The sequence below is a fragment of the Amphibalanus amphitrite genome, unplaced genomic scaffold (genome assembly GCF_019059575.1).
Source record: "Amphibalanus amphitrite isolate SeventyFive unplaced genomic scaffold, NRLGWU_Aamphi_draft 001367F_arrow, whole genome shotgun sequence".
Taxonomy (NCBI): Eukaryota; Metazoa; Arthropoda; class Thecostraca; order Balanomorpha; family Balanidae; genus Amphibalanus; species Amphibalanus amphitrite.
The window spans coordinates 152063-173971 of NW_024882860.1; the positions used below are offsets into that span (position 1 = coordinate 152063).

The 21909-nt window shown below is 52.2% G+C and overlaps 1 protein-coding gene across 1 annotated transcript; it reads right to left on the reverse strand.

Moving 5' to 3' along the window:
• Positions 1-439: 439 nt before the first annotated feature.
• On the reverse strand, positions 440-10263 carry LOC122372504 (protein Skeletor, isoforms B/C-like; the record flags this gene model as incomplete). The annotated part of the gene is made up of 7 exons (XM_043349734.1): positions 440-2900; positions 3179-3287; positions 7044-7104; positions 7317-7541; positions 7804-8424; positions 8645-8829; positions 10108-10263. Coding segments are annotated over 6 exons (1334 nt in total), but the record flags the coding sequence as incomplete, so codon positions are not given.
• Between the last annotated feature and the right edge of the window lie 11646 nt (positions 10264-21909).

The following is a 21909-nucleotide window of genomic DNA, read 5'->3' on the forward strand; positions in this document are numbered from 1 at the left end:
TGCTTTCGATATCCGCGATGCTAGCAAAAATACCGCACTGCCGCCCAAAATAGAAGACGTCAGCCAGCTTCCGCGTTCTTCTAGGGCCTCCGGGGATGGATGATCGGGATGATCGCGACGCTTTCGAATCCTTTCGAAGATATCTTTGGCTTTTGGCGCAGTATATTTACTGGTTTGTCCACGTGTTGCATTTGATAACCTTCCTCTCATTTCTCCCATTGCCCATCCAACGGCTAGCAGGCCGGGGACCCACCTTACGATTCTGTCGAATGAGTCTCTAGTTGGTGTCTACATACGTTGTGAACTATGGACTGATGGTGTTAGATATGGAATCGCTGAAGCAGATCCTATTCATCCTGGTGGTTCTTTTCCTTCCCTAGCCTCGTTTTGCCCTCTCTGATCAATATTTCACTATTGATAATGCACCAGACACACTCTGTTTTGTGTTTATCCTGTATTAGCGAGTCGTCTATCGCAGACAAGCGGTATCAAAATAACACAAACGGCATTCACGGCATATGTATGCATACAGTTTATAAAAACACTCGTGGAGCTACAATTACTCAATCATCCATTTCAATTACCTTTCTTGTGAGTTTGCCGCATTCGTTTAGCGTTTATATAATTTCCATGCAAACTCACGTTAAATACAATAATTTACCAAATCACAGGACGTCCGTATGATTATCAGTCTCAGTTGGGACCTCTTTCAGCCGAACGAGCCACAAGTGCAGCAGAGCACCATCTCACAGAGTCGCAAACGGAGCGCGCTGCACGCCTCGCGATTAACACTTCCTCCGTCGTGAGTCCGCCACTGACAAACGCGCCACTCTCGCGAGCCCGAGACTCTCGAATGCCTATCTCAATCGCTTCGGTACACCACACGAAATCGCCGCGCACATTTCACGCGGCGCTCACACAGTAGTAAATCAATCAGCACTTAGTTCATATAGGAGCAGCAATCGAGTCCCAGTCATCTGCTGCCCCAGTCAGAGCCCCGCCTCATGCAGCGAGTTCAGAAAGTTTCAGAGCGTAATTTGGCGCTGCTAAGATGCTACGAGTTCTCCGAGCGAGCTATCCTCAGCTACGGCATTAGAGACCGGATAGACTATCCTCAGTCCAGGAACTTCACCATTATTGCCCGCTTTGACCAGAGTCGCAGATTGAGATTCGAGTGTCATCGCTGATTCAGTCTGATTATTGGTGGAAGGATCATTAGACTCATTTTCAGCATTTAACTCTGGTATTGGCTCAGGGGTCGGCTCAGATGCTGGCTCAGGCGTTGGTTCAGGAGTTGATTCAGGAGTTGATTCAGTAGTTGATTTAGTAGTTAGCTCAGGAGTTGGCTCAGGATTTGGCTCAGATATTGGCTCATGAGTTGTTTCCATCGTTGGATCGTCTGCCATGTTGGTCATTGGCTCAAGCATCGGCTCAGTGTTTGGGTTGGACACCCTCCTAGCTTTGGTTTCTGGCGATAGTTCATGAGTTGGAACGTGTGTTATCTCTAACTCAATCATTGGCTCCGCTGTTAGCTCAGATGAGCCCGATGATGGCTCCGGTGAAGGCTCAGGTGTAGGCTCAGGTGAAGGCTCAGGTGTAGGCTGAAGTGTGGGCTCAGGTGCCGGCTCAATCTCAGGCTCAAACGCCGGCTCAAACATCAAATCGTGCGCCTCCTCGGCGGCCGCATTAGACGCCAGTTCTGACATTGGCTCTGACCATGGCTCAGACCTATTCAGAGAAGCCATTTCCCTCAGTTCGGATGCATGCTCTGGCTGGAACGCCGCTCTAAATCCTCCCTCGGGAATGGAGTTCATCTTGGGTACCAACTCCGCTGATAAGTCAGTATGGCGTTCCAGCTCCCGCATGAACTCCGGGTCAAGTGCAAGTTCAGGTGAGGATTCAAGCATGCGCATGAGCTCTAAGAAAGACAAGTCGGACTGTGACTGAGGCAAAAGTTCAGACTCCGGTGCTTGATGGGATGAGGGCTCAGGATGATCAGGCGATAATGTCATGTCGTGCATGGGCTCGGGGAATGACTCCAAATCGGACGATAGCCCGGCGGAGGAAGAGTCAGGTTCTGGCTGACCTCGAGGGAAATGTCCTGGCTCCAGATCATGTGGAAGCAAAGGCTCAAACTCTGGTACGTCGCGAGGAAAATGATCCATCTCCGGTACGTCATGAGGAAAATGATCCAACTCTGGTAGGCGTTGAGGCAAATGATCCATCTCTGGTACGTGCTGAGACAAATGATCCATCTCTGGTACGTCCCGAGGAAAATGCTCCATCTGTGGTACGTCATGAGCCGAATGATTCATCCCTGATACGTTATGAGGAAAATGACCCATTTTTAGTCTGTCATGAGGAAAATGTTCCATCTCTGGTAAGTCATGAGAAAAATGCTCCATCTCTGGTACGTGCAGAGGAAAATGAGCCATCTCTGGTACGTGCTGAGACAAGTGATCCATCTCTGGTACGTTATGAGGCAAATGAGCCTTCTCTGGTACGCCATGAGGAAAATGAGTCATCTCTGGTACGTCATGAGGCAAATGATCCATCTCTAGTACGTGCTGAGGCAATTGACTCATCTCTGGTACGTCATGAGGCAAATGATCCATCTCTTGTACGTGCTGAGGAAAATGATCCGATTCTAGTGCGTGCTGAGGCGATAACTGCGACTCCGGGACATGTGGAGACAAGGGCTCCGACTCTGAAGGATGCTGAGGCGAGGGCTCTAACTGAAGCGCTGACTCGGACAGTGGCTCTGGCTCTGGGGCGTGCTGAGGCAAAGACTCCGACTCTGGGGCGTGCTGGGGCGAATGCTGTGACTCTGCTGCTGACTCGGGCGCTGACATTGACTCCTCGATGATTCCAGAGTCATCCAACCACTGCTCACCGTGCGTCTGTGGGAGAGAAAGAAGACGACTTAGATGTGACAGCTGTGACACAAATAAAAGGGTTCATCGGTCGGGAGCATGCATGGTATTGCAAAACGTACGAACACAAAGCGAATAACTAAATCGTGGCTCATTTGCCCCTCTCTGCTCCCAAACCTCGAGAGCGTCTGCTAGTGTGTGTGTGTGTGTGTGTGTTTTTTTTGACTACTATATAAGTTAAAAGGTTTTCGGAGCTAAGACAGGTGTCTTCTAAGACCACGGCGAATGCAATGACCCGTTCTCACCTCTGTGAAGATGTCGTTTTCGCCTATCCCCGGGTGGTCCTGGCTCGGCTGCCCCGACCCGCATTCGACGCCACACGTCCTCGAGAATTTCCTGACGGGCGCCGGCCCCCTGAGGAAGGGTCGGAAAACGGGAGCGTTAGAGAGGAACGATACTAATGTTCAGGAACAATCGTGCCATGAACGCTATTTGAAGGCAGGCGAGTGGCCGATACGAGTATCTAATTCGTGCCGCTCATTTTCTTTTTAATTTGTCGCAAATCAAGTCAAGGAAGTCGAATCAAGTCAGCAAGTCAGTCTCTTTTGATCTCGATGCAATGGGCTAACTGACTAGTCCCATCCATTGAACTAACGTAAGCACACAATGCAGAGATACGCAGGTGTCTGTCACCAAGAGCCAAAGCCATTTACCACCCAGATAGGGTTAGAGAAAAAAGAGTGGAAACAAGTAGGTAAGCCTATGCCGAGGATGCCTTGGCGTGCGAGTGATGGACAAAGAGGGCGGATGGTTCAAGGCTTCAAGCTCGCAGACGTTTTTTACTTTCACAGCTACGATATTTTTCATTTCCAGCTCTTTTATGTTTAAAGCGAGAACTCATCTCAGTTTTGTTTATAAGAGAATGCGGGAAGGTGGTAGGTACCGGTAAACACATTACATATATTTCCTTTGGCGTTTGCTTAATATATGCAGGCGAAAGTTTAGTCACATGTGCTTATCCATTTCCCGCCTCAAATTACACCAAAAGCATGGTTTGTGCTACAATCACTACGATCTTACTGAATGGTTGGATCGTCTGCAACTTCCTTTCCCATTAGTTGAAGAATTATTTTGAATAATCGACTAAGTCTGCCTGAAAAGTAAAGTACACAGCATAGTTGGGACCAAGTGTGACATTTAGCCAATTGCTATTTTGAGAGTGAAAAGGTAGCTATAGTAGTGGAGAAGATTGCATGCACTAGTGTTTCAGAGGCCTATCTAAGCTAGTGCTAGTCGGGGAACAATAAGGGAGGCGTAGATTCATGACACGACTTTGTTGCACTCTGTATGAGGAGAGCGAATAAGACATGTGAGAGCATTCTGTCAGCAAGCAGGAAGTAGTTGATCACCATGCACAGCAAAGGTTAGTAACCCCACTGAGCTATAATCCTGCATGCATGAGCGACTGTTGTTTCCCGACCACAAATCCCACAGCCACGGTATACCGTGGCGTAATGTTTCATGCGTTGCAACTGATAATAAGAGTAAATAATCACATGAGTACAAAGCATCAAATATCATGAAATAGAAAGTCGTGGAAGGTCAAACAGTCATGTCGAATAGTCCATGTCGAAGAAGGTCAGTCTCTGTCGAGTGTCGAGTCTCGACATGAAAAGGAAAACAGTATAGTCGGAAGGCACGTTCACTGTTCGGTCTTAAGTGGAGGTTGTTGTAAATGTGTGTAGGGAGGGGAGAGCACGTGGCCGGACTGACTAGATAGGCGCCGAAGGGGCATCCGTTCGAGCAAGAGACAATCACGGGACAGTTGCCGCGAAGACGATGTATGATAGCGAGCTGAAGACGTGGACCGGTCTGGGTCGCCGGCTGCTGAAGACGGCTGGCTGTACCTGGGCTGCTGACGGCGTTTCCTCGGTCAGCTCAGCAGCGGGAAGGTCAGCGGTGACCTCCGCCTCTGGCCGCTCAGACACTGGCCTGAAACTGGCGCCGTCCAGCGGAGACGGCTGGAACGGCTGCCGCTCAAACATGGGCTGCAGTTCGGGTACGATTGGTAGCTGCAGCAGCCGCGCTGGCTGCTCCTCCGCCCTCGACCCGCTGCTGACCTCTGGACCGTACGACTCAGCCTCTCTCAGTTGGGGTCCCACCTCCTGCTGCCGCGTCTCCACGGGTACCTGGTCGGGGTGGTGCCGCCGGGGCGCCCCTGCCTCCTTCTCTCTGCTGACCTCCAGGAGTCTGTGCGGGTTGGTGTTCCCCGCGCGGCCGAGCTGCGGCCTCCTCCTACCGCCTCCCAGTCCGGGAAGGAAGCCCAGCAGTCCACCCAGGAACGATCCCGGACCGGAGAGCAAGCCACCCGGCCGCTGCGGCCGCTGCACCTGCTGCTGCTGCTGCTGGCGGCGGCCCGGCTGGTTCCTCAGCTTGTTCTTGGCGGCCGCGATGGCGGCGCGAGGGTCCTCGTCAGGGCGGAATACGACAGCGCCTGGCAGGATGTCCTCGGTGAGGTGCGGAGGTAGCGGGACGCCCTCCGTCAGCGGTGGCGCGGGACGAAGGAACGTGGGAGGTGCCTCCTCGCCCGCGGGCTGCTGGCTCTCAGACGGCGGTCCCTGCTGTTGCTGCTGGTACGTCGGTCCCTGTTGCTGCTGGAACCCTGAGGGCTGCTGCTGGTAAACGGGGCCCTGCTGGTAAGAAGGTTCCTGTTGTTGATAGGCAGCTCCCTGTTGCTGATAGGTAGGTCCCTGCTGTTGATATGAAGGTCCCTGTTGCTGGTACGAAGGTCCCTGTTGCTGATACGAAGGCCCCTGCTGCTGGTACGTTGGATTCTGCTGCGGCGGCCGCGTGGGAAGCACCACCACTGCCGGCTCCGGCTGAGCGGCCGCCTCTCTGCGATCGGCACTCGGGGACGGTCCTACAGGCACCACGGCCTCGGGCAGAGGGATGCTGACGGGTCGCGGACGGGCCACTGATGCCGGTCGCGACTGCGTCCGCTGACCCCAGTTCGACGGAGCGAAGCCCTCGGTGGGCGCCCCAGTCTTCTTAGTGACCGTGTTGTCCTCCCATGGGCCGCCGTCGCCGCCTTCCACCTCGTCGACCTCGAAGGCCAGGGGTGGGTTGTTCCTGTCGCTATCCTGCACCGGGATAAAGTCCGTTTCCAGCACGATGTCCTGCGCGTTGAACTTGTGTCCGGGCGGCGGTGCCTGGAACGCTGCCTGGCGAGGCACCTGGCTCAGAATCTCCGGATCGCCGAGCGGTCTACCGAAGACCACTCCGGGAAGCTGTGGCGGCGGCTCGCGGCGACCCGGGCCGTCCGAGCGTCTCCTCTGCAGGGTCTCGGGCGCCGGGCGCCGCCGCTGGGGCTTCATCGGTCGCCGGGCGGGGGCGGGAGCGGCGCCGCGCCGGTTGGTCGGTCCCCGACGCCTCTCCGGAGCGGCCTCCCTGGGCGGCGGCAGGCGATCGAACGGCGGCAGAGGCACACCGTCCGGCGGGGGACCGAAGAAACCCGGACCGAGCTCGGCAGGAACGGGCACTCCGTGAGGCACCAGCGCCACGTTCATCGTCTCGCCGGTGTTCGGCGGCGGGGGACGAGCAGAGGAGAACCCGGTCGGGGGCGCCGGCACCTCCTGAGGTCTCGGTTCCGGTCGCGGTGCGTTAGGGGCGTACGGGCTCGGACCGAGGTCCACCTGGTTCGTCTCAGGGGTCTCGTATTGCGGGGAGTAGGTCTGCTCGGTAGAGGTCAGGTCGGCTGAGGGAAAGGTGAGCTCGGCGGAGGGATAGGTTGGCTCCTGGGGTAGACTCTGAGGAACTACCGTCTCCTCCACAGTCACACTCTGCTGCGGGAGGCTGTCTTCGTAAAAGTAGTCTGCGTCATAGTCGATGTCTGCAACAGGGCCAAGTCCAGTCATTGTTCAGTTCATGAGTCATTTTTCATCTGGTTTCGAATCTTAGTTGAGTACTTCATTTTATTTTAAAGGCTGGCTAGCAGGCGCTTTTATTTATATGTGAAGCTTTTCGCTTTATTTACTCCAACGTAAATCACAACCAGTAACCCTCTACGAAAAACACATTCTATCGGACAGCGACTGACAGTGTTAGAAAGCGTCAAAGTGCCATTTCTGGTTAGTCTGGTGCTGGATGTGCTACACAAGCTGGCGTAAATACCTCCGGTTCCGCAGGAGTCGACCACGTTGATCTTCCATCCCAGGTAGCGATGAGTGAAGCACTGAGGAAGGAAATACAGCGTCAGGCTCTGCGAGCTTCACTAAACAGAACTTACGTAGAGCTATCAAGACTGTCATCGTAAGTAACACCAAGTAAAACAAAACGCATGCACTTGTCATCTGTACCTTATGACTTGCGTAGATGTCACTAGTGACCTTGTGTGTCTGTTCCCTGTCCCATTGCCCACCTCCACCTCCCGCAGCCAAACCTCACCTGGTAGTAGACGGTATCTGGAGTGTCGGCGTCTGGCGTCCACTGCAGGATACCCGGCTGGCCCTCCTCACAGTCGAGCTGCAGGGTACGCTGGTAGGCTCCGAACGAGCCGTGAGAGTCGGCAGGGTGGCCTGGGTCCTCCTTCCACGAGCACAGACGACCGGTGGCCGTCGGCTGCGCCTTGCCCCGGGCGTCCAGAGAGACACCGGCGAACACACGAACACTCTGCCGGGAGAAAGGGAGGAGAGTGAGGGGCGGTACATATGAACATGTGGCAATCCGTGTTTGTTGATGAATAAATGCCAAATGCTCTGCTGTGGTCTTCAATTACTTACGCTTTAAGTCAATTTAAAACAAATCTAGCGGCGGACAATATTGGAAGTCCGAGAAAGCCACGCCTGGTGGAGGAATCCACTACTCTGTAGCTTCGTAGTTTTGTTATGTAGCTTTCTGGCAAAGACGGAAAACATTGTCGCCGGTCGCTCACCTTCTTTTCCGTGTCGCTCTTGAACTCGTAGCCTCCCTCAGAATCGTCGGTGATGTAGAACGGATGGTACTTGGCCGACCTCTCCGGGTCCAGGCCGCCCTCCACCACAAACGTGTACGTCTGTCCGCGCACGACGTTAATCTCGGGCACCAGGAGGCCGTTGATGTACCAGGCGATGCCCCAGCCGACGCGGCCAGTGATGGCCTGGTAGCCACGCTTGCCACCGGTCGGTCCAATCTGGGCGTAGAAGACACGGTCGGCAGGCTCGTTACACTTGATGGCCGGGATGGTCCACGGTTTGACGGGCGCCGGAGCTGGCGTGGTGGCTGGTCGCCGGCGGGAGCCGCCGGAGCTGGAACCAGAGCTGGAGCTGGCGACGGCGCAGTTCCACTGGGGCGTACGGCCGAAGTCGAGGAGCATGTTGCCGCGCGTGCGCTTCTGATGGTAGCTGGTCTCGCCGGCCTGGTTGACGGGACCGATGGCCCAGATGATGGCCTGGGAGGAGTTGGTCAGGATCGCCTGGTCGAAGCCGTCGCCGGCGGCCAAAGGTCGTTGGAAGGTCAGCATCGAGAAGCCGTTGATGAGCGCAGAGTTGAGGAGACGAACTCCGTTCTTGCCGCCCTGCGAACACACATAACGATGAGATGCGTTAGAGAAATGGAAACGGCGTGTTATGCGGATAAAAATCGAAGGAACTGTGAAAGGACCTATGATTAGTCTTTTTGTTGATAATTCATATCGATATTCTTTGTCCATAAGTCACTTCTTCGCTTTCTTTACTTACGCACATTCATAACCAATCAATCAACCAGCCATGGAGACTTCCAGAGACCCCACTTACGCTGATTTTGCTGTCGGGGCAGGAGCCGCGTCCTCCGGCGCACTGCGACTTGGCCTGCAGGTAGTAGTCGTGCGCGTAGCCCTGTCCGGTGGTCCTATCCAGCCAGGCGACCACGACGTCGCCTCCGATCATCACACTGCGCGTCGGGTGACCGCTCAGGCCGAACGCCATGTACTGCCCGTCCTCTGTCGGAGGTCACGGGAACTAGAGGTTAGCGGGGCGCCACCAGCGACGGCGGAATTTGATGGAGCGCTGCCAGATGGCAGCATGGGTGTGGGGGCGGTGAATGTGTAAACTCATCAGTGGCGGCGCTGCCATATTGTAAGCATAACGAGCAACTATTATGCAAGACAGCACACATCAAAGCCCACACGGAATGACCACAGACTGTTCTGGGTAGGAGCTATCAACTAGGATCCATCCTGACAGCAGGATGTGAAGAAGACCTTCACACCATCATCGGAGCAATCTTGGAAAGCGGCTTCATCACCTCTGCCTGTCAGACTGTGTCCCATGCCGTCCGTGATTTAGTGGCGGTCTAACCTTGCCGTGCGCCGTCCGTGACTCACGATATAAATCACGAGCGTCGCCATGCTCTCCCCTCCCCCTCCCTGGGACGTGCAGGCCGCATGCATCCTGCTGCGCGAGACACGGGGGATTTTCCGGCCACCTCATGGCAGAGGGAGGGATAATGCCGCCGCCGGTGTCAGCACTGACAGAGCACCAGAGCCTCACGATGACACGGCACATTTGGACCGAGTGCGACCCGGTCCAGGAGGCGGGTTTACGGCGTGAGCTCGGTCGCAGGTGACGAGGTCGTGCGTTAGGAGGGGCGTGAGAACCGGAGGGGGGGGGGGGCTGTCACATTGGCTCAGCTGCCGGGGGGGGGCTGAAGGTGATGGAACTGGGGCACCGAGGACAAAAATGACGTGACTTGGACCTAAAAATAGGTCATTGATGGAGTGGTGCTGAGAGATTGTTCTGATGTGACATCGCAAAACTAGAAGATAAATGGTAAGCCGCTTCGAAATGGCGTACTTTTTGAGACGTCACATTGATTGCCTCGTGCATGTCTAATGAATGTAAGTGAAAAATGGATGTCTTGTAGTTACATTGCACCGATTTGCTAAGGTAATTATCGTCAATATAAGTGTGCCATTCAGCGATGTTTTCCGCTGCACCATGGATGTAATTTGACAACGACAAAGGTCAAGCAACGGTTAAATAGTTTTCTGAAAAGGTATTTCGCAAGCCACGGTTTATCCACTCGGACATAAATATTTATATATGTTTCGGAGAAGCTTGCTTTGACTATGAGCAAGGATAAGCGTATGGTTAAAATAATGTCGGTCAGTAGTCGTTCACATCGGTGATGATTATTGTTATACTCCACATCATCCACCTATAGGTTAACATAGTTACCTAACGTGGGAGGCCGACGCCTGGAAAGTGGTGGTACTGACCTACGTTGCTGACCAGCTGCATCACGATCGACTCTCCGGCGACGGCCCAGCGCACCTCCATAGAAGAGTCGGAGTCGAGAACCTCACAGTTCAGCTTCGTCTGGGGACAAATGAGTTGTAAGCAACATTCAGAGAAAGGACGCCAAAACACAGTCACTAACAACCGGGAACAAGTGATCAGACATGGTCAGAGAGGAGGCAAAGTGTGGAAATTCTAGTACAGTTTGTTCAGGGGACCGACATAGGTCAAACGTAAAGGCATTTCCCGGTAAATAATCGCAAACAAAGGCATCTGTGATGTTTATTCTGTGTCATTACGAGCTGAAGGATGAGATCGTGACTTGGCATAGCTGCTTTGTCTTTCTGCCGTGCGTTGTTACTTGTTACTGGTAATTGTCAGGTATCTTAGCAATCATGGACGGTAAAATAGAATAGCAAAATGATATGGTAATGCCGTTTATGGCGGTTATGACAACCTGTTACAATTGCACGTAATTGCGGACTACAGACTACATTTGTTTTAACCCGCGCACCGACGGGGGTCTGCGCCAACTTCGCACCGACGGGGGGGGGGGGCGGATGACCGCCCCCCCCCCTGAGATCTCGAGAACGAAGCAAGATAGCGACAAGCGGTAAACGGCATCGGATACGCACGGCCAAGATATACAATTTTTACTAAGGTCATTTTCAGGTCAGGTCAAAGATGACGTCACAGGGGTCGAAAAAGTCAAAATGGCGGCGCTAGATATGGAGAGAGTATTTCTCGAATAACTTTCGAATTAGTCAAGATAGGAACAAACTAAGGGCATCATCGTGATCCTCTCGTCAATCCGCATCGAATGATATATATGTTGACCTCGAAAGGTCAAGGTCAAAGGTTGACCTCAGGTCACGTGACCTCGAGGTCATCATGTATATCATTCGATGCGTCTTGACAAGCTGAACACAATGAGACCATCCACGCGTCTGTATCTTGTTCCTGTACGGAGTTATTGGCCAAAAACCTTTGGTGACCTTTGATGACGTCACATGACCTCACAGCTGCCCAACAGCAAAACAGACCTCAAGGTAGTGAAGGTTGATCGTATATGAAGTCATGTATGGTATATGGGGCCATTCCGACCCGTTTTAGTGGTAAAAACAGGGAGTTGATTTTTCCCCCATTGACTTATAATGGGGAGGTCGCGAAATTGACCTGACCTTAGGTCACCGATATCAAAATTCCGAGATATACAAATTATAGCTACTAATGCCCTAATAATATCCTGCGACTTTCAAAGGCCTCCGACATCTACTGTAGCTCTGGCACGGTGACAAAATTGCAAAAAAGTGACTTGAGGTTGGGTCATTCAAAGTGACCTGGTGACCTGACCTTAAAAGGTAAGAGGTTCATACTTGCACACCATGTGTAAAATTGATGAGGTTATAGTCATACTAAATTTCGCGGCGCTATGCGCCGCGGTTTTCCCGCTATTCGCGAAAAAGCTCAGGAGGGGGGGGGCGGATATCGGCCCCCCCGTCGGTGCGCGGGTTAAAAGCATCATTTCATCGAGTGATGTATTTACTATTTAGCTATACTTTGTTCGTCACATCACATTTCATGTTCCTCTGTCCTACCCATTTGTCATTATTCTTCACAGTTCACACCATTACTTTATGTAGTATGCCTCATTTGACTTTCTTTCCGCACTCCAGCCATGGTTCAATGTTCAAAGATTCATATGGCTCAGGAGCATTTTTATAAATAGCATCGCCTATGAGTAATTCGTCTGATGATGCCAGTTATGTCGCCTTGTCTGTCCTTTAGTCTCCGCCCACACGGTGCAATCATTTACCTTCCTGCTGATTGCACCGTGTTGCTGCACAGTTATTTCAAACTAAGCACCCGATAACATCAGTTCACAAACGCACTTGCTCCTTATCGGCTGCACGCGACTGAAATACAAGCCCGTGATCCCAGGCGATCCCACACTGTAAGGCAATGCCGGCAAGGCATTTACCGTATACCTGCTCGGGAAGATCGGTATCGTGGAAACGGGGAAATTCGCCGTGAACCTTCACCTACAAATCAGGTAGCCTGCAGCTGGGGGGTAAGAATGCAAAAGCTATAACTAGGCCTTCCGAATGAGGAATTCCTCACATTGTTTGTAGAAGAACGATCGCTACCTGCTCATTCCAGCCGATGCATGGACTGGAATACCAATACCATTACGATGGCATTATCGGTTTTACTCACTCGCGACGGTCGATGATTCACATTTGATGCGAGTCCAGCCGCTACATTATTCTGACTGTTATGTATGTCGAAATCGGTATATAGGTATAAAAACCAACGGATTCTCAATTTGCCATCGGCTCACACTAAGATATTGAAGGCATTGTTCCAAAAATACATACATATAAACCTTCCTGGTCGGATGCGAGTAAAAACTAAATAACGTAAGCTGTGGCGATCATCGACCCATTTCGTCACCCGACCTAAATTGGTATTTTTATCACGACTCACGCATCTGCCTCAGGTGGGAGCGCGTGCGGTCGGCTCTTCTGATCGATGCGCCTATCCGGCACGTGGAAACTGATGATTAACGGCCTCTACTATACCGTAACAGGGCTACTGCGCGCTTGGCCGGCCGCATATCGGTTCGGTTCACCGGCCGTTCCGTTAGGCGGTCACGGCACGCGCCTCTCCCGTCCGATTTCTGTGACTGTCTTATTGCCGTCTGGTGGATACGGAAATATTTTCGAGTCATCTCGCTCGTCGTCGGCGAGGTGGGAATTACTGGACGCCTGAATGGGACGTCAGAACGGTGTCACATTCTGGCTGCTGCTAGTGTGGTTATCAATCATGGTGGTGACGCGGGTGTTATGAGTCGTGACGCCTAAATGTGACGACACGGGATGGTCACGAGTCACGAATGTATTTTTCTCTCCCTCCCTCTCTCTCTCTCTCTCTCCCTCTCTTTCTCTCTTCTTGCTTCTTTCCTCATAGTCACCGTGCTTTCCTCCTTTCTCTACCAACCACCGCCTGCCTTGCCCTGTCCCCTCATATACCACAGCAGAGCGCCTTCCTCGAACCAGAACATTCGCTTCCGTGTGCGTTTGGTGCCGAGACGCCCACTCCCGGCACCGCAGGCGCCCCCGCCGGCGGCGGCCGGCCGGTCGGCTCCTGCCAGCCTTGCCCCACATCGGCACCGGCACTGCCGGCCGACCGGCCGACCCGTCGCTAATTGTTCCGACCAGCCCGACGGAAGCCTTGACGCCGTCTTTGCCGCTGAGCGTCTCTCGCTTTAGCTGTGAGGCCCGTCGGACTCTATCCCCACCACGCCGTCTGCCGCTCGACCCCACCGGAAGTAGTCGCCCTGACAGCACGTGCAACTGAAGGTCAACGCTGTCAGAAGTGACCTCCGACCTCGAGGGCGCCACGGGGCGTGTGCGAAAGTTTTGTCTGAAGGAGGGAGGGGTGCAGGGAGTGGTGGTTAGGTCAAATGGCCTTATAGCTCATTAAAAGGTGTGAATCTTTGTGCCGTCTGTCCTGTAACCTTGTGTCGCACTTCCTGTGCGGAACTTCTGCCACTTATGGAACGGTCTACTGGCTATGGACTCTAAAGAGAAAGAGACAGAGGAAGAGAAAGAGACAGAGCCGAGATCCGGTTCTTTGATCACACTTGGCGTGCTCTACTGTCCTGACATTTAATCTTGACCTAGAGACGCGCGGTGTGCGGCGTCCTCCAGTGGATACCGGCGGCCGGCGGCGGGGGTGCGGTCTCCATGGGAACGTCCTGACCCCGCTGACCCAAGGTCAGGTGCTCCCGTGTCGCCCAGCGGGCCGCCGGAAGGTGCCGGAGGTCAGGGCGGCGCCGGCCGACTGCGGAACTGGGCACCGTCCTCGTGATGTGGTGTCGGCTCGGAGCTACTTCCTGACACACCCAGCTGGAAATCGAGAGGCTGCAGAGCGGCTGACAGATACAATCAAAACGGCTCCACATATTTGTTCACTGCATTCACTGTAGAACGACCAGGGTCTGACACTAGATATCCACTACCCATTCAGAATCAAGATACATCCAATCAGACCAGCTGACCTACGCTCTTCCTCCGCCCCGAGCGATTCAATCTTCGCACGGAATCTCGTTCAGGGTCAATGATTTAATCGCCAATTAGCGAAGGCCGGAATTTCTGAGAACGATCTGGCCCTTCGTCCACCTTTTTGTAGATCAGAGGCCAGTTTTACCAACAGAAAAATAGCAGCCCGGCGCAATTTTTCTGTCAAAAACCAGCCGACGAGTTTCACCAACCAGGCGAAAAAATATCCGCCGGCGTGAAAAAATATCAGCCAGAAAAATAGCCAATGAGTTTCACCAACGGCAAATGCGGCATTAATGGAGTGTTATTTTGCGCCATTATTTGTAGAAAAACAGCCCAAAAAATAGACGGGCGACCCCGTCTATTTTTTTGATGTCGTGTTGGAACAATTGGCCTCATTTGTTACTAATTATCGTGATTTGCGCTTCCCAGTTGATATAATAAAATAGTATCATTCATGGCCAATTTGTAAAGCATCTGGGCTTCAAGATTAGAAGAGGAATACTGATGATATTGCGTAAAGAAAGAGCCTTTGTCACCAGGCAGGACCAAAAGGAACCAACAGACTGGTGTTTGGTGTTGTGGTGCTAGTTTTTTCGTTTTATATTATCTTTTTGCTACAAGCACCCAACAGAAAGATGATAGCGCATTAACTAGTGGTCAGCTTACAAGTTCATTGCTCGCACGGAAGTGGAAAATAATGATGGAAGGTCATTTTTGAAAATTGAAGGTGCTTGAAGAAATGCTGGAAGGAGAGGCAGAGAGGGCAGGCTCATTGGACTCAAGATTTTAAATAAATATGTCACTGTTTTCACATATTCAGCTACATTTGACATTGCAAGGCACCAGCTACTGATTGATACTACTACTTTTGGGTGGAACTTACTTGAGCTGTGCGGAATAGGGAAGGTGCATTGACATTGCTAAGACCAAAATGGCAAGATTTTCAAGATAAATGACAATAAATTTAAAAAAAAGAAATTGAATAGCATGAAAGAAATGTATAAAGGCTTGTTTTTGAAGCAAAACGTGCAAAGTTTGCGTGGTTGCGAACCCGAACAAACTTGCTGAATGCTGTCATAAGATTGTGCCACTGAACTCAGCGAGTCATATGCTGCCAATATTGAAGGAAAAGAAAATAATAGTAATGTAAAATGTAAATGAATCCATAACTGTTGTGTGTGCACTTTGCTGATATTGAATGCATGTGTATCTTGCATGCATGAGTCATGCAGGGTGTTAAAACTGGCTGTAAGTATTGTGAGTTAGTTTTGCTAAATTGTTGAGGCACCAGGCAGATTGCGGCCGAAATGTTATTTGTTCACCTCAGCGCTGAAATTTCTGCACACAGAGTTTTCAGATCATGCGCTGAATTGTTCATGCAGCCCATCCGTTACCATTACACTGGTCATGTTGACAGTGACAAGGATTTTTTCCCAGTCTCATGTTGAAATCGGTTGAAATACAATAATAATTCACTTAGCTTGATTTTAGCTTATGTTTTTATGCCAGTTCCTAGAATAAAGCAGCCAATATTTTCTGTCATGTGAGAAATAAAATGACAATATGCACAATTGCGGGCTGTGGCATGTTGTGAAGTTTTCCCTTGTTTATTGCTGAGGTTTTTCCAGTCTCTGCTGCAAAAACGGTGGTGAATCCACCGTCGTCCGACGGTTTCGATGACGCCAATCATCGGCGAGTGTTGCTGTGATGGCCGACCTGACTGAGCGCACAGCGGCAGCCGCCGTCGCCAATAACGACAGTGAGGACACCTCCGAGTCGGACGGAGACGCCGCCGCGGACGACTTCACCGTGCTGGACGAGGTGGAGCGCTCGAGCCGACAGGCCGTGCACCGCGTGCGCTGCCCGACTGGCTGGCGCACCCGCAGCCGATTGGCGACCGGCGGCCGGCGCCGGCCAATCTGCCGGCGCTCTGCCCCGAGCTGCGCGCCCGGCTGGCCGCCGAGGGCATCGAACAGGTGTTCCTGGTGCAGGTGACGGTGCTGCCCGAGCTGCTGGCGGCCGCAGAGTCGCCGCTGCCACCGGCCGACCTCTGCGTCTCGGCGCCGGCCGGCCGCGGTTAGACGCTGGCGTTCGTGCTGCCGCTGGTGCAGGCGCGGCGCCGCGGTGCGCCGGCCGCCGGGTGCGTGCGCTAGCTGTGCTACCCACACAGGCGCTGCCCGCTCAGGTGCCCGCCGTGTTCCGCCAGTACGACGCCGACACGCCGCTCTGCGTCCGGCTGCTGGGTGGAGACACAGTGGCACGAGGGGGGCACCAACTGGTGGCGGTGGGGCCGCGCGGCCCGGTCTCCCTGGCTGATCGTGGTGAGCACTCCCGGCTGGCTGGTGGATCACATAACCAGCGCCGAGGGCTTCTCGCTAGCGCACCTGCGCTACCTGGTGATCGACGAAGCCGACCGGGTGATCGAGATGGCCGAGACGGGCTGACTGAAAGCGGTGGAGCGGGTGGCGGCGGCCACGGCCCGCCGCCCTGCATCGCCGGCCGGCTGACGGCCGCCGCCGTCTGCGCGCCTCACCTGCCGCTGCAGAAGCTGCCGTTCTTGGCCACCCTGTCACAGAACCCGGAGGCCGGAGAAGCTGGAGCGAATTTCGCTGTTCCAGCCGCGACTGCTGGTGGCCGGCACGCAGTGTCCCAAAATCTGCCAGTTTGGGTGGGAAGGGGCATCCAAATCAAAATAATTTTCCGCTCCCACATCCAATTTTCCACAACAATTTTCACTCCCTATTCTACCAAAAGAGCATCTGCGCGTAACTTTTACCTACTCCATATTCGATTCAATAATCTTATAGGTAGGTAAAGCAGCTCCCACATCCTCCAAAATTCACAAATAAACTAATGATCTCTGTTTTCCCTCTTTCTCTGCCTTTCTGACTGACATTGTGACGAATATTCCCCTCTGACACCCAAGCCAAAATATAATTTTGGGACACTGCCGGCACGGCGGCCGCCGCCGTCGCACTGTCCGGTCAGTTCGTCGGCAGGTTCACCACGCCGGCCGAGCTGAGCGAGTCGTTCAACGTGGTGGCGCCGCAGCCGCTGAAGCCGCTGCTGATGCACAATTTGCTCCGACAGCCCGACTGGCGGCGCTCGCTCGTGTTGGTCAACTGGAACGAGGCGGCGCACCAGCTGGAGCTACCGCTGTCGGTGCTGGGCGCGCGCGAGGCCGAGTTCCCTGGGGCAGTGCCGGCGGGCCAGCGGCGGCGCGCGCTAGCTGAGATGGCCGCGCTGGTGTGCTCGAGGCTATGGCGCGCGGTATTGACGTGGACGCCGTGGACGCGGTCGTGTCGTACGACATCTCGGCGCTGTTGAAGGCACACTGCGTGCGTCGGACGGCGCGCGTCAGCCGGGCCGGCCAGGCGGTCACGCTAATGTTTGAGCGGCAGCGCAGCCATTTCCAGCGGCTGATGGCGCAGGCGGGCAAGGCGGACGGCCGGGTGCGGGAGACGCCGGTGCCGCTGTACGAGCTGCGCCAGTACGAGGCGACCTACGTCAGTGGATTTCCACACTAGCTTCTACTAGGGTTGACTATTAAGTAATGGAAGTGCCTTAAGCAATTAAACGTTTTTGCACGTGCACATGTTTTCTTGGTGTCAGTTCATGCGCCGATGTCTTTTCTATCCAATGGTGAAGACCACATGTCCTTAGCTACTTTTTGCTCCAAGCTATCGTCGTTTTCCCAAGAGACCACCCAAACTTGCGGCGCACCACGAAAAAGGATTCTGGCAATGGCCAAAATCGCGCGCCAAGCGCCAGCGCGAGGTCATCAGAGCTTATTGGCTTATTGTTATGGCTACACAATGGACAATTTCTATATTTTCATCAAAACAATACACATTGGCACGATAAATGACAGCATACACTACTCCACATAATCGCCTTCAAGCATCACACACCATTCCAGCCTCGTCTTGACCCACTCCTGGAACGCCGCCAGAAGACTGATCGGCGCTTTCTTTCTCAAACCGATGAAACCACCGACTTATCGTCTGTGGGGAGGCTGCGTCGCTCCATACACTTAGAAAATAAATTTTCTGATCTTGGTAGGCCTTTTCCCTACAACAAACTGAGCTCTAATGACCTTGCACTCGGCGCTGGCGCGCGGCTTTGACCATTGCCAGGTGGTGCGCCACAGGTTCGGGTGGTCTCTTGGGAAAACGACGATGGCTTATAGCAAAAAGTAGCTAGGGACATGTGGTCTTCACTATTGGATAGAAAAAAGATCGGCGCATGAAATGACACCTAAATAATGTGTGCACGTGCAAACCCGTTTAATTGCTTAAGGCACTTCCATTACTTAATAGTCAACCCTAGTAGTTGATCGCTTTTTTCACCTTTTTATGCTCATCGCTCATGATTTATTTACATTTTAGAAATATTACAATGAATAGGTTGTCATCAGCCTAGAAAAGTTACAGTAAGTAAGGCGTTTTTAGTTGCATAATGTATATTTGTTCATGAACACGGTTTTAACGTGTCATAACTCCCAAATACTTCGATATTAGACCCGAGTTTTGCAAACCAGTCGAAAGGCTTAGAGCGATCATTAGGTTGGGGCGTAGCCGGACGGCTCGACTGGGCGTGGAAGCCGGCGAAAAGGTGGTCACCACGCGATCATCATGTAAAGCGCGGTCTCCGTCGGACGATTGTGTCCGTGCGCAACGAATGATCTCGGCACACGTGGATGAGTTCGGCAGGACTCTCCACTGAGCGGTACTGGGCGCAGTCGAACGACGGTCGACGAAGCTAGCGCAGGTATTGTTACGAGCCGGACCAGTGTAGCGGGGCCGGAGCTTATATTGTTTGCTGTGTGGCGTTCCTTCGTCTTGACCGGGCCCGGCAAACGGGGCCTGCATATCAGCTGAAACCACCTAGCCGGGCAGCATGACCTCCACCTCGCCGAAGTGGGGCGAACGACCGCCCTCAGCCCTGCAATGACCGCGGTGCAGTTAATCTGGGTAGGTATCTTCCTGAGGTAAGACACTCGCCTTGGCACAAGGCTTTATATAGGCCTTGGCGAATCCTTAGCCCTCGGTCCTAGAAGTAGGTGTAATGCAGTGCGCGCGAAGCCGCCTCGCAGCACCGCAGTTCACTCGCTCGGCAGCGGAACTGTCCGTCCAGCTTCAGGTGGCGCCTCTGGGAACAATATTTGCCGCTTCTTCCCCACTCTTTTCACATCTAGGAAAGAGGTGCGACTCCCGGATCCGTCGGGAGCGGGTCCCATCTATCATAGTCCCCACCTCATAAAAGGTGGGAGTGGGGGTCCATACATTGCGTGCACGTTCGACACGATGATTTTCTACAAGGTGCGACTAAAAGCAGACAAAAAGGTAAATTGCAACTTGAAAGTATTGTAAAAATGAAACATAATAGGCTGACAGGAAAAAAGATCCACATAAACGCACGCTTCCTATCGTCACCTTCATAAATGACGTAGGTTTACAATTTGGTGGTCTTGTATTGGCAAGTTATTATGATCTATTTTGCGGTTACAACTATTAAAAATATATATAATGTTTTCCAATAATAATATTGCAAAGTATTTGTGCTATTTGCATTAAAAAACGCGCTTAAATTTAATTAAAACATGTTTTAAATCATTTATCAATCTCCTTGACCATTATCGATATAAAAATATCAGCTGACTGCCGGCGACAAATATTTCCGGCCGAAGTCGGCTGGAATTTTTTTTGTTGGTGAAACTCGTGGCTGTGTGGCGGCTATTTTTTCGGCTGGATATTTTATTTCGGCGGCCGGCTGGTATTTTTTGGTAAAACTGGCCTCAGATGATTCCCGCCAAGTCGGCCAGTCATTATCCCGTCCAATGTCCTGGGGAAGACGATCCCCATCCCTCCAGACTAGCTGCTCTCGGTGATCGTTGGTCATTACATGAAGGAGGGGGAGGGGAGGCAAGCACCACTTGGTCAAGGGCAGCCCCAGAGGTCACATTGTCAGCGATGAAGAGGAGATAAATCATTCCACCAAAGATGGAATGCTAACTCGGCTACTCGTGAGAGTGATGAGGCTGATAAAAAGGTGACTTAACCCCGATTGACGGCTGCAAATGAAGGAGGGGAGAGAGAGCGAGAGAGAGAGAAGGAGGAGGAGGAGGAGGAGGAGGGAGGGAGGGAGGGAGGGAGGGAGGGAGGGAGGGAGGGAGGGAGAGAGAGAAAGGGAGTCAAAGAGGTGAAGTGAGGGGAGAAAAAGAAAAACAAGAAGGGAGAGAATTCGTCCCAAATCGTAAGGCAAAAAAAAGAAAAATCTTCAACTACTCCATGTATCCACTATTCAGTTTCGTTTGGTCGGAAGTCGTCACCGCCTACCGGGAGACGGCACATGGAGCGGTGTCAGCCCGTGTCGACGTGCGCCGGCCTGTTACCTCCACAACGATGTCAAGGACTGCGTGAACAATAGACCCCAGCTGCTAGACACCGGACGCGAACCCGTCTGGGAGCATAACTCAGCGATTCAAAGAGAATAAGAGCTTGGCCAGATCATGCTTTGGAAGTGCGATGTAACGCTATCAATGCATGTCTATGCTGAGTGAAGGAGAAATGAAAAAGTATATTAAGTTGATGTTTAGGATAGGTAAGTAATTCCCTATCAAACGTCGACTTAGCCATCTTATTGCAAAGCTTCCGTGACTTGCAATAATTGTGATGCTTAACCTTCGGTCTAAAATCTCGTGGATAGGGATTTAGACTGCTCACTTATCTTCCATGTTTTCAAAACACGCAATTTGCTGAGTCATTCTACAATGCATTCGAGGCTGGCTTATGATTCATGCTGCAACAACCTAACGGACGTAGGTATGTACAATGTACTACATTAGTTCTTTCATAATCCACCTGATGCATGCAACACTTAGCATACCCATTCTTCTGCTGGCGATAACGCTGCCTTGGGAGATATGGACCCGGTGCATAGCAACATTTATACATAGCATCACATATACATCAACCTGCAAACATTTCTTATTCATAGTCAACAAATGAACTTTGTCAGTCAACAAAGGAAACATTTGTTGACTGACAGTAAATAGTTTAGGGGGATAGCGATAAATTTCCTTAAGAAGATGTTCCGGCCCTGGGAATATTGTAGGTAACCATCTGTACTTGTAGCCTTCTAGCATTCTAAGAATGATACTATTACCAACAAGAAACCAAACAATCACCGTCAAAGCTCGCGATACTCGCAGGAGATAATGCCAATCATCGGTTTAGCAGACCACGCTATGCTCAGATCCATCAGCGCTCGAATCTAAAAACGCTCTCTCGTGTTCCTACACGTGACCCGCGATGCGCTGGCGTTGGTCGACAATGGTGCCGCCCGTGACCCAGATACTGGCCCACCGTCGCCGGGTCACAGGCGTCATCAAAGACTGCCGCAAGCTGGCAGATTCTGCGGGCCGGGTCTTTAAAACTGAGGATGGCGACAACTGCCTCATGCTTTCATGTTGATTCTGTTTTTTTTTTTTGTAAAATTGAATATGCGTAACGGTTCAATTGTCAAGTAAACCGGTGGTTTGGGCACTAATTTTCATAGCACAAGTATTCCTTTTCTATATCGCCCGCAGCGCACTAACAAACTGATAAATCTGAAAAACACCCGAAAAACTGCATTTATTCAAAGACCGCAATCATGTGTAGATTACAACTGTGATATTGTGATGAATCTCACAGGTAAGACCTCTTGTCATTA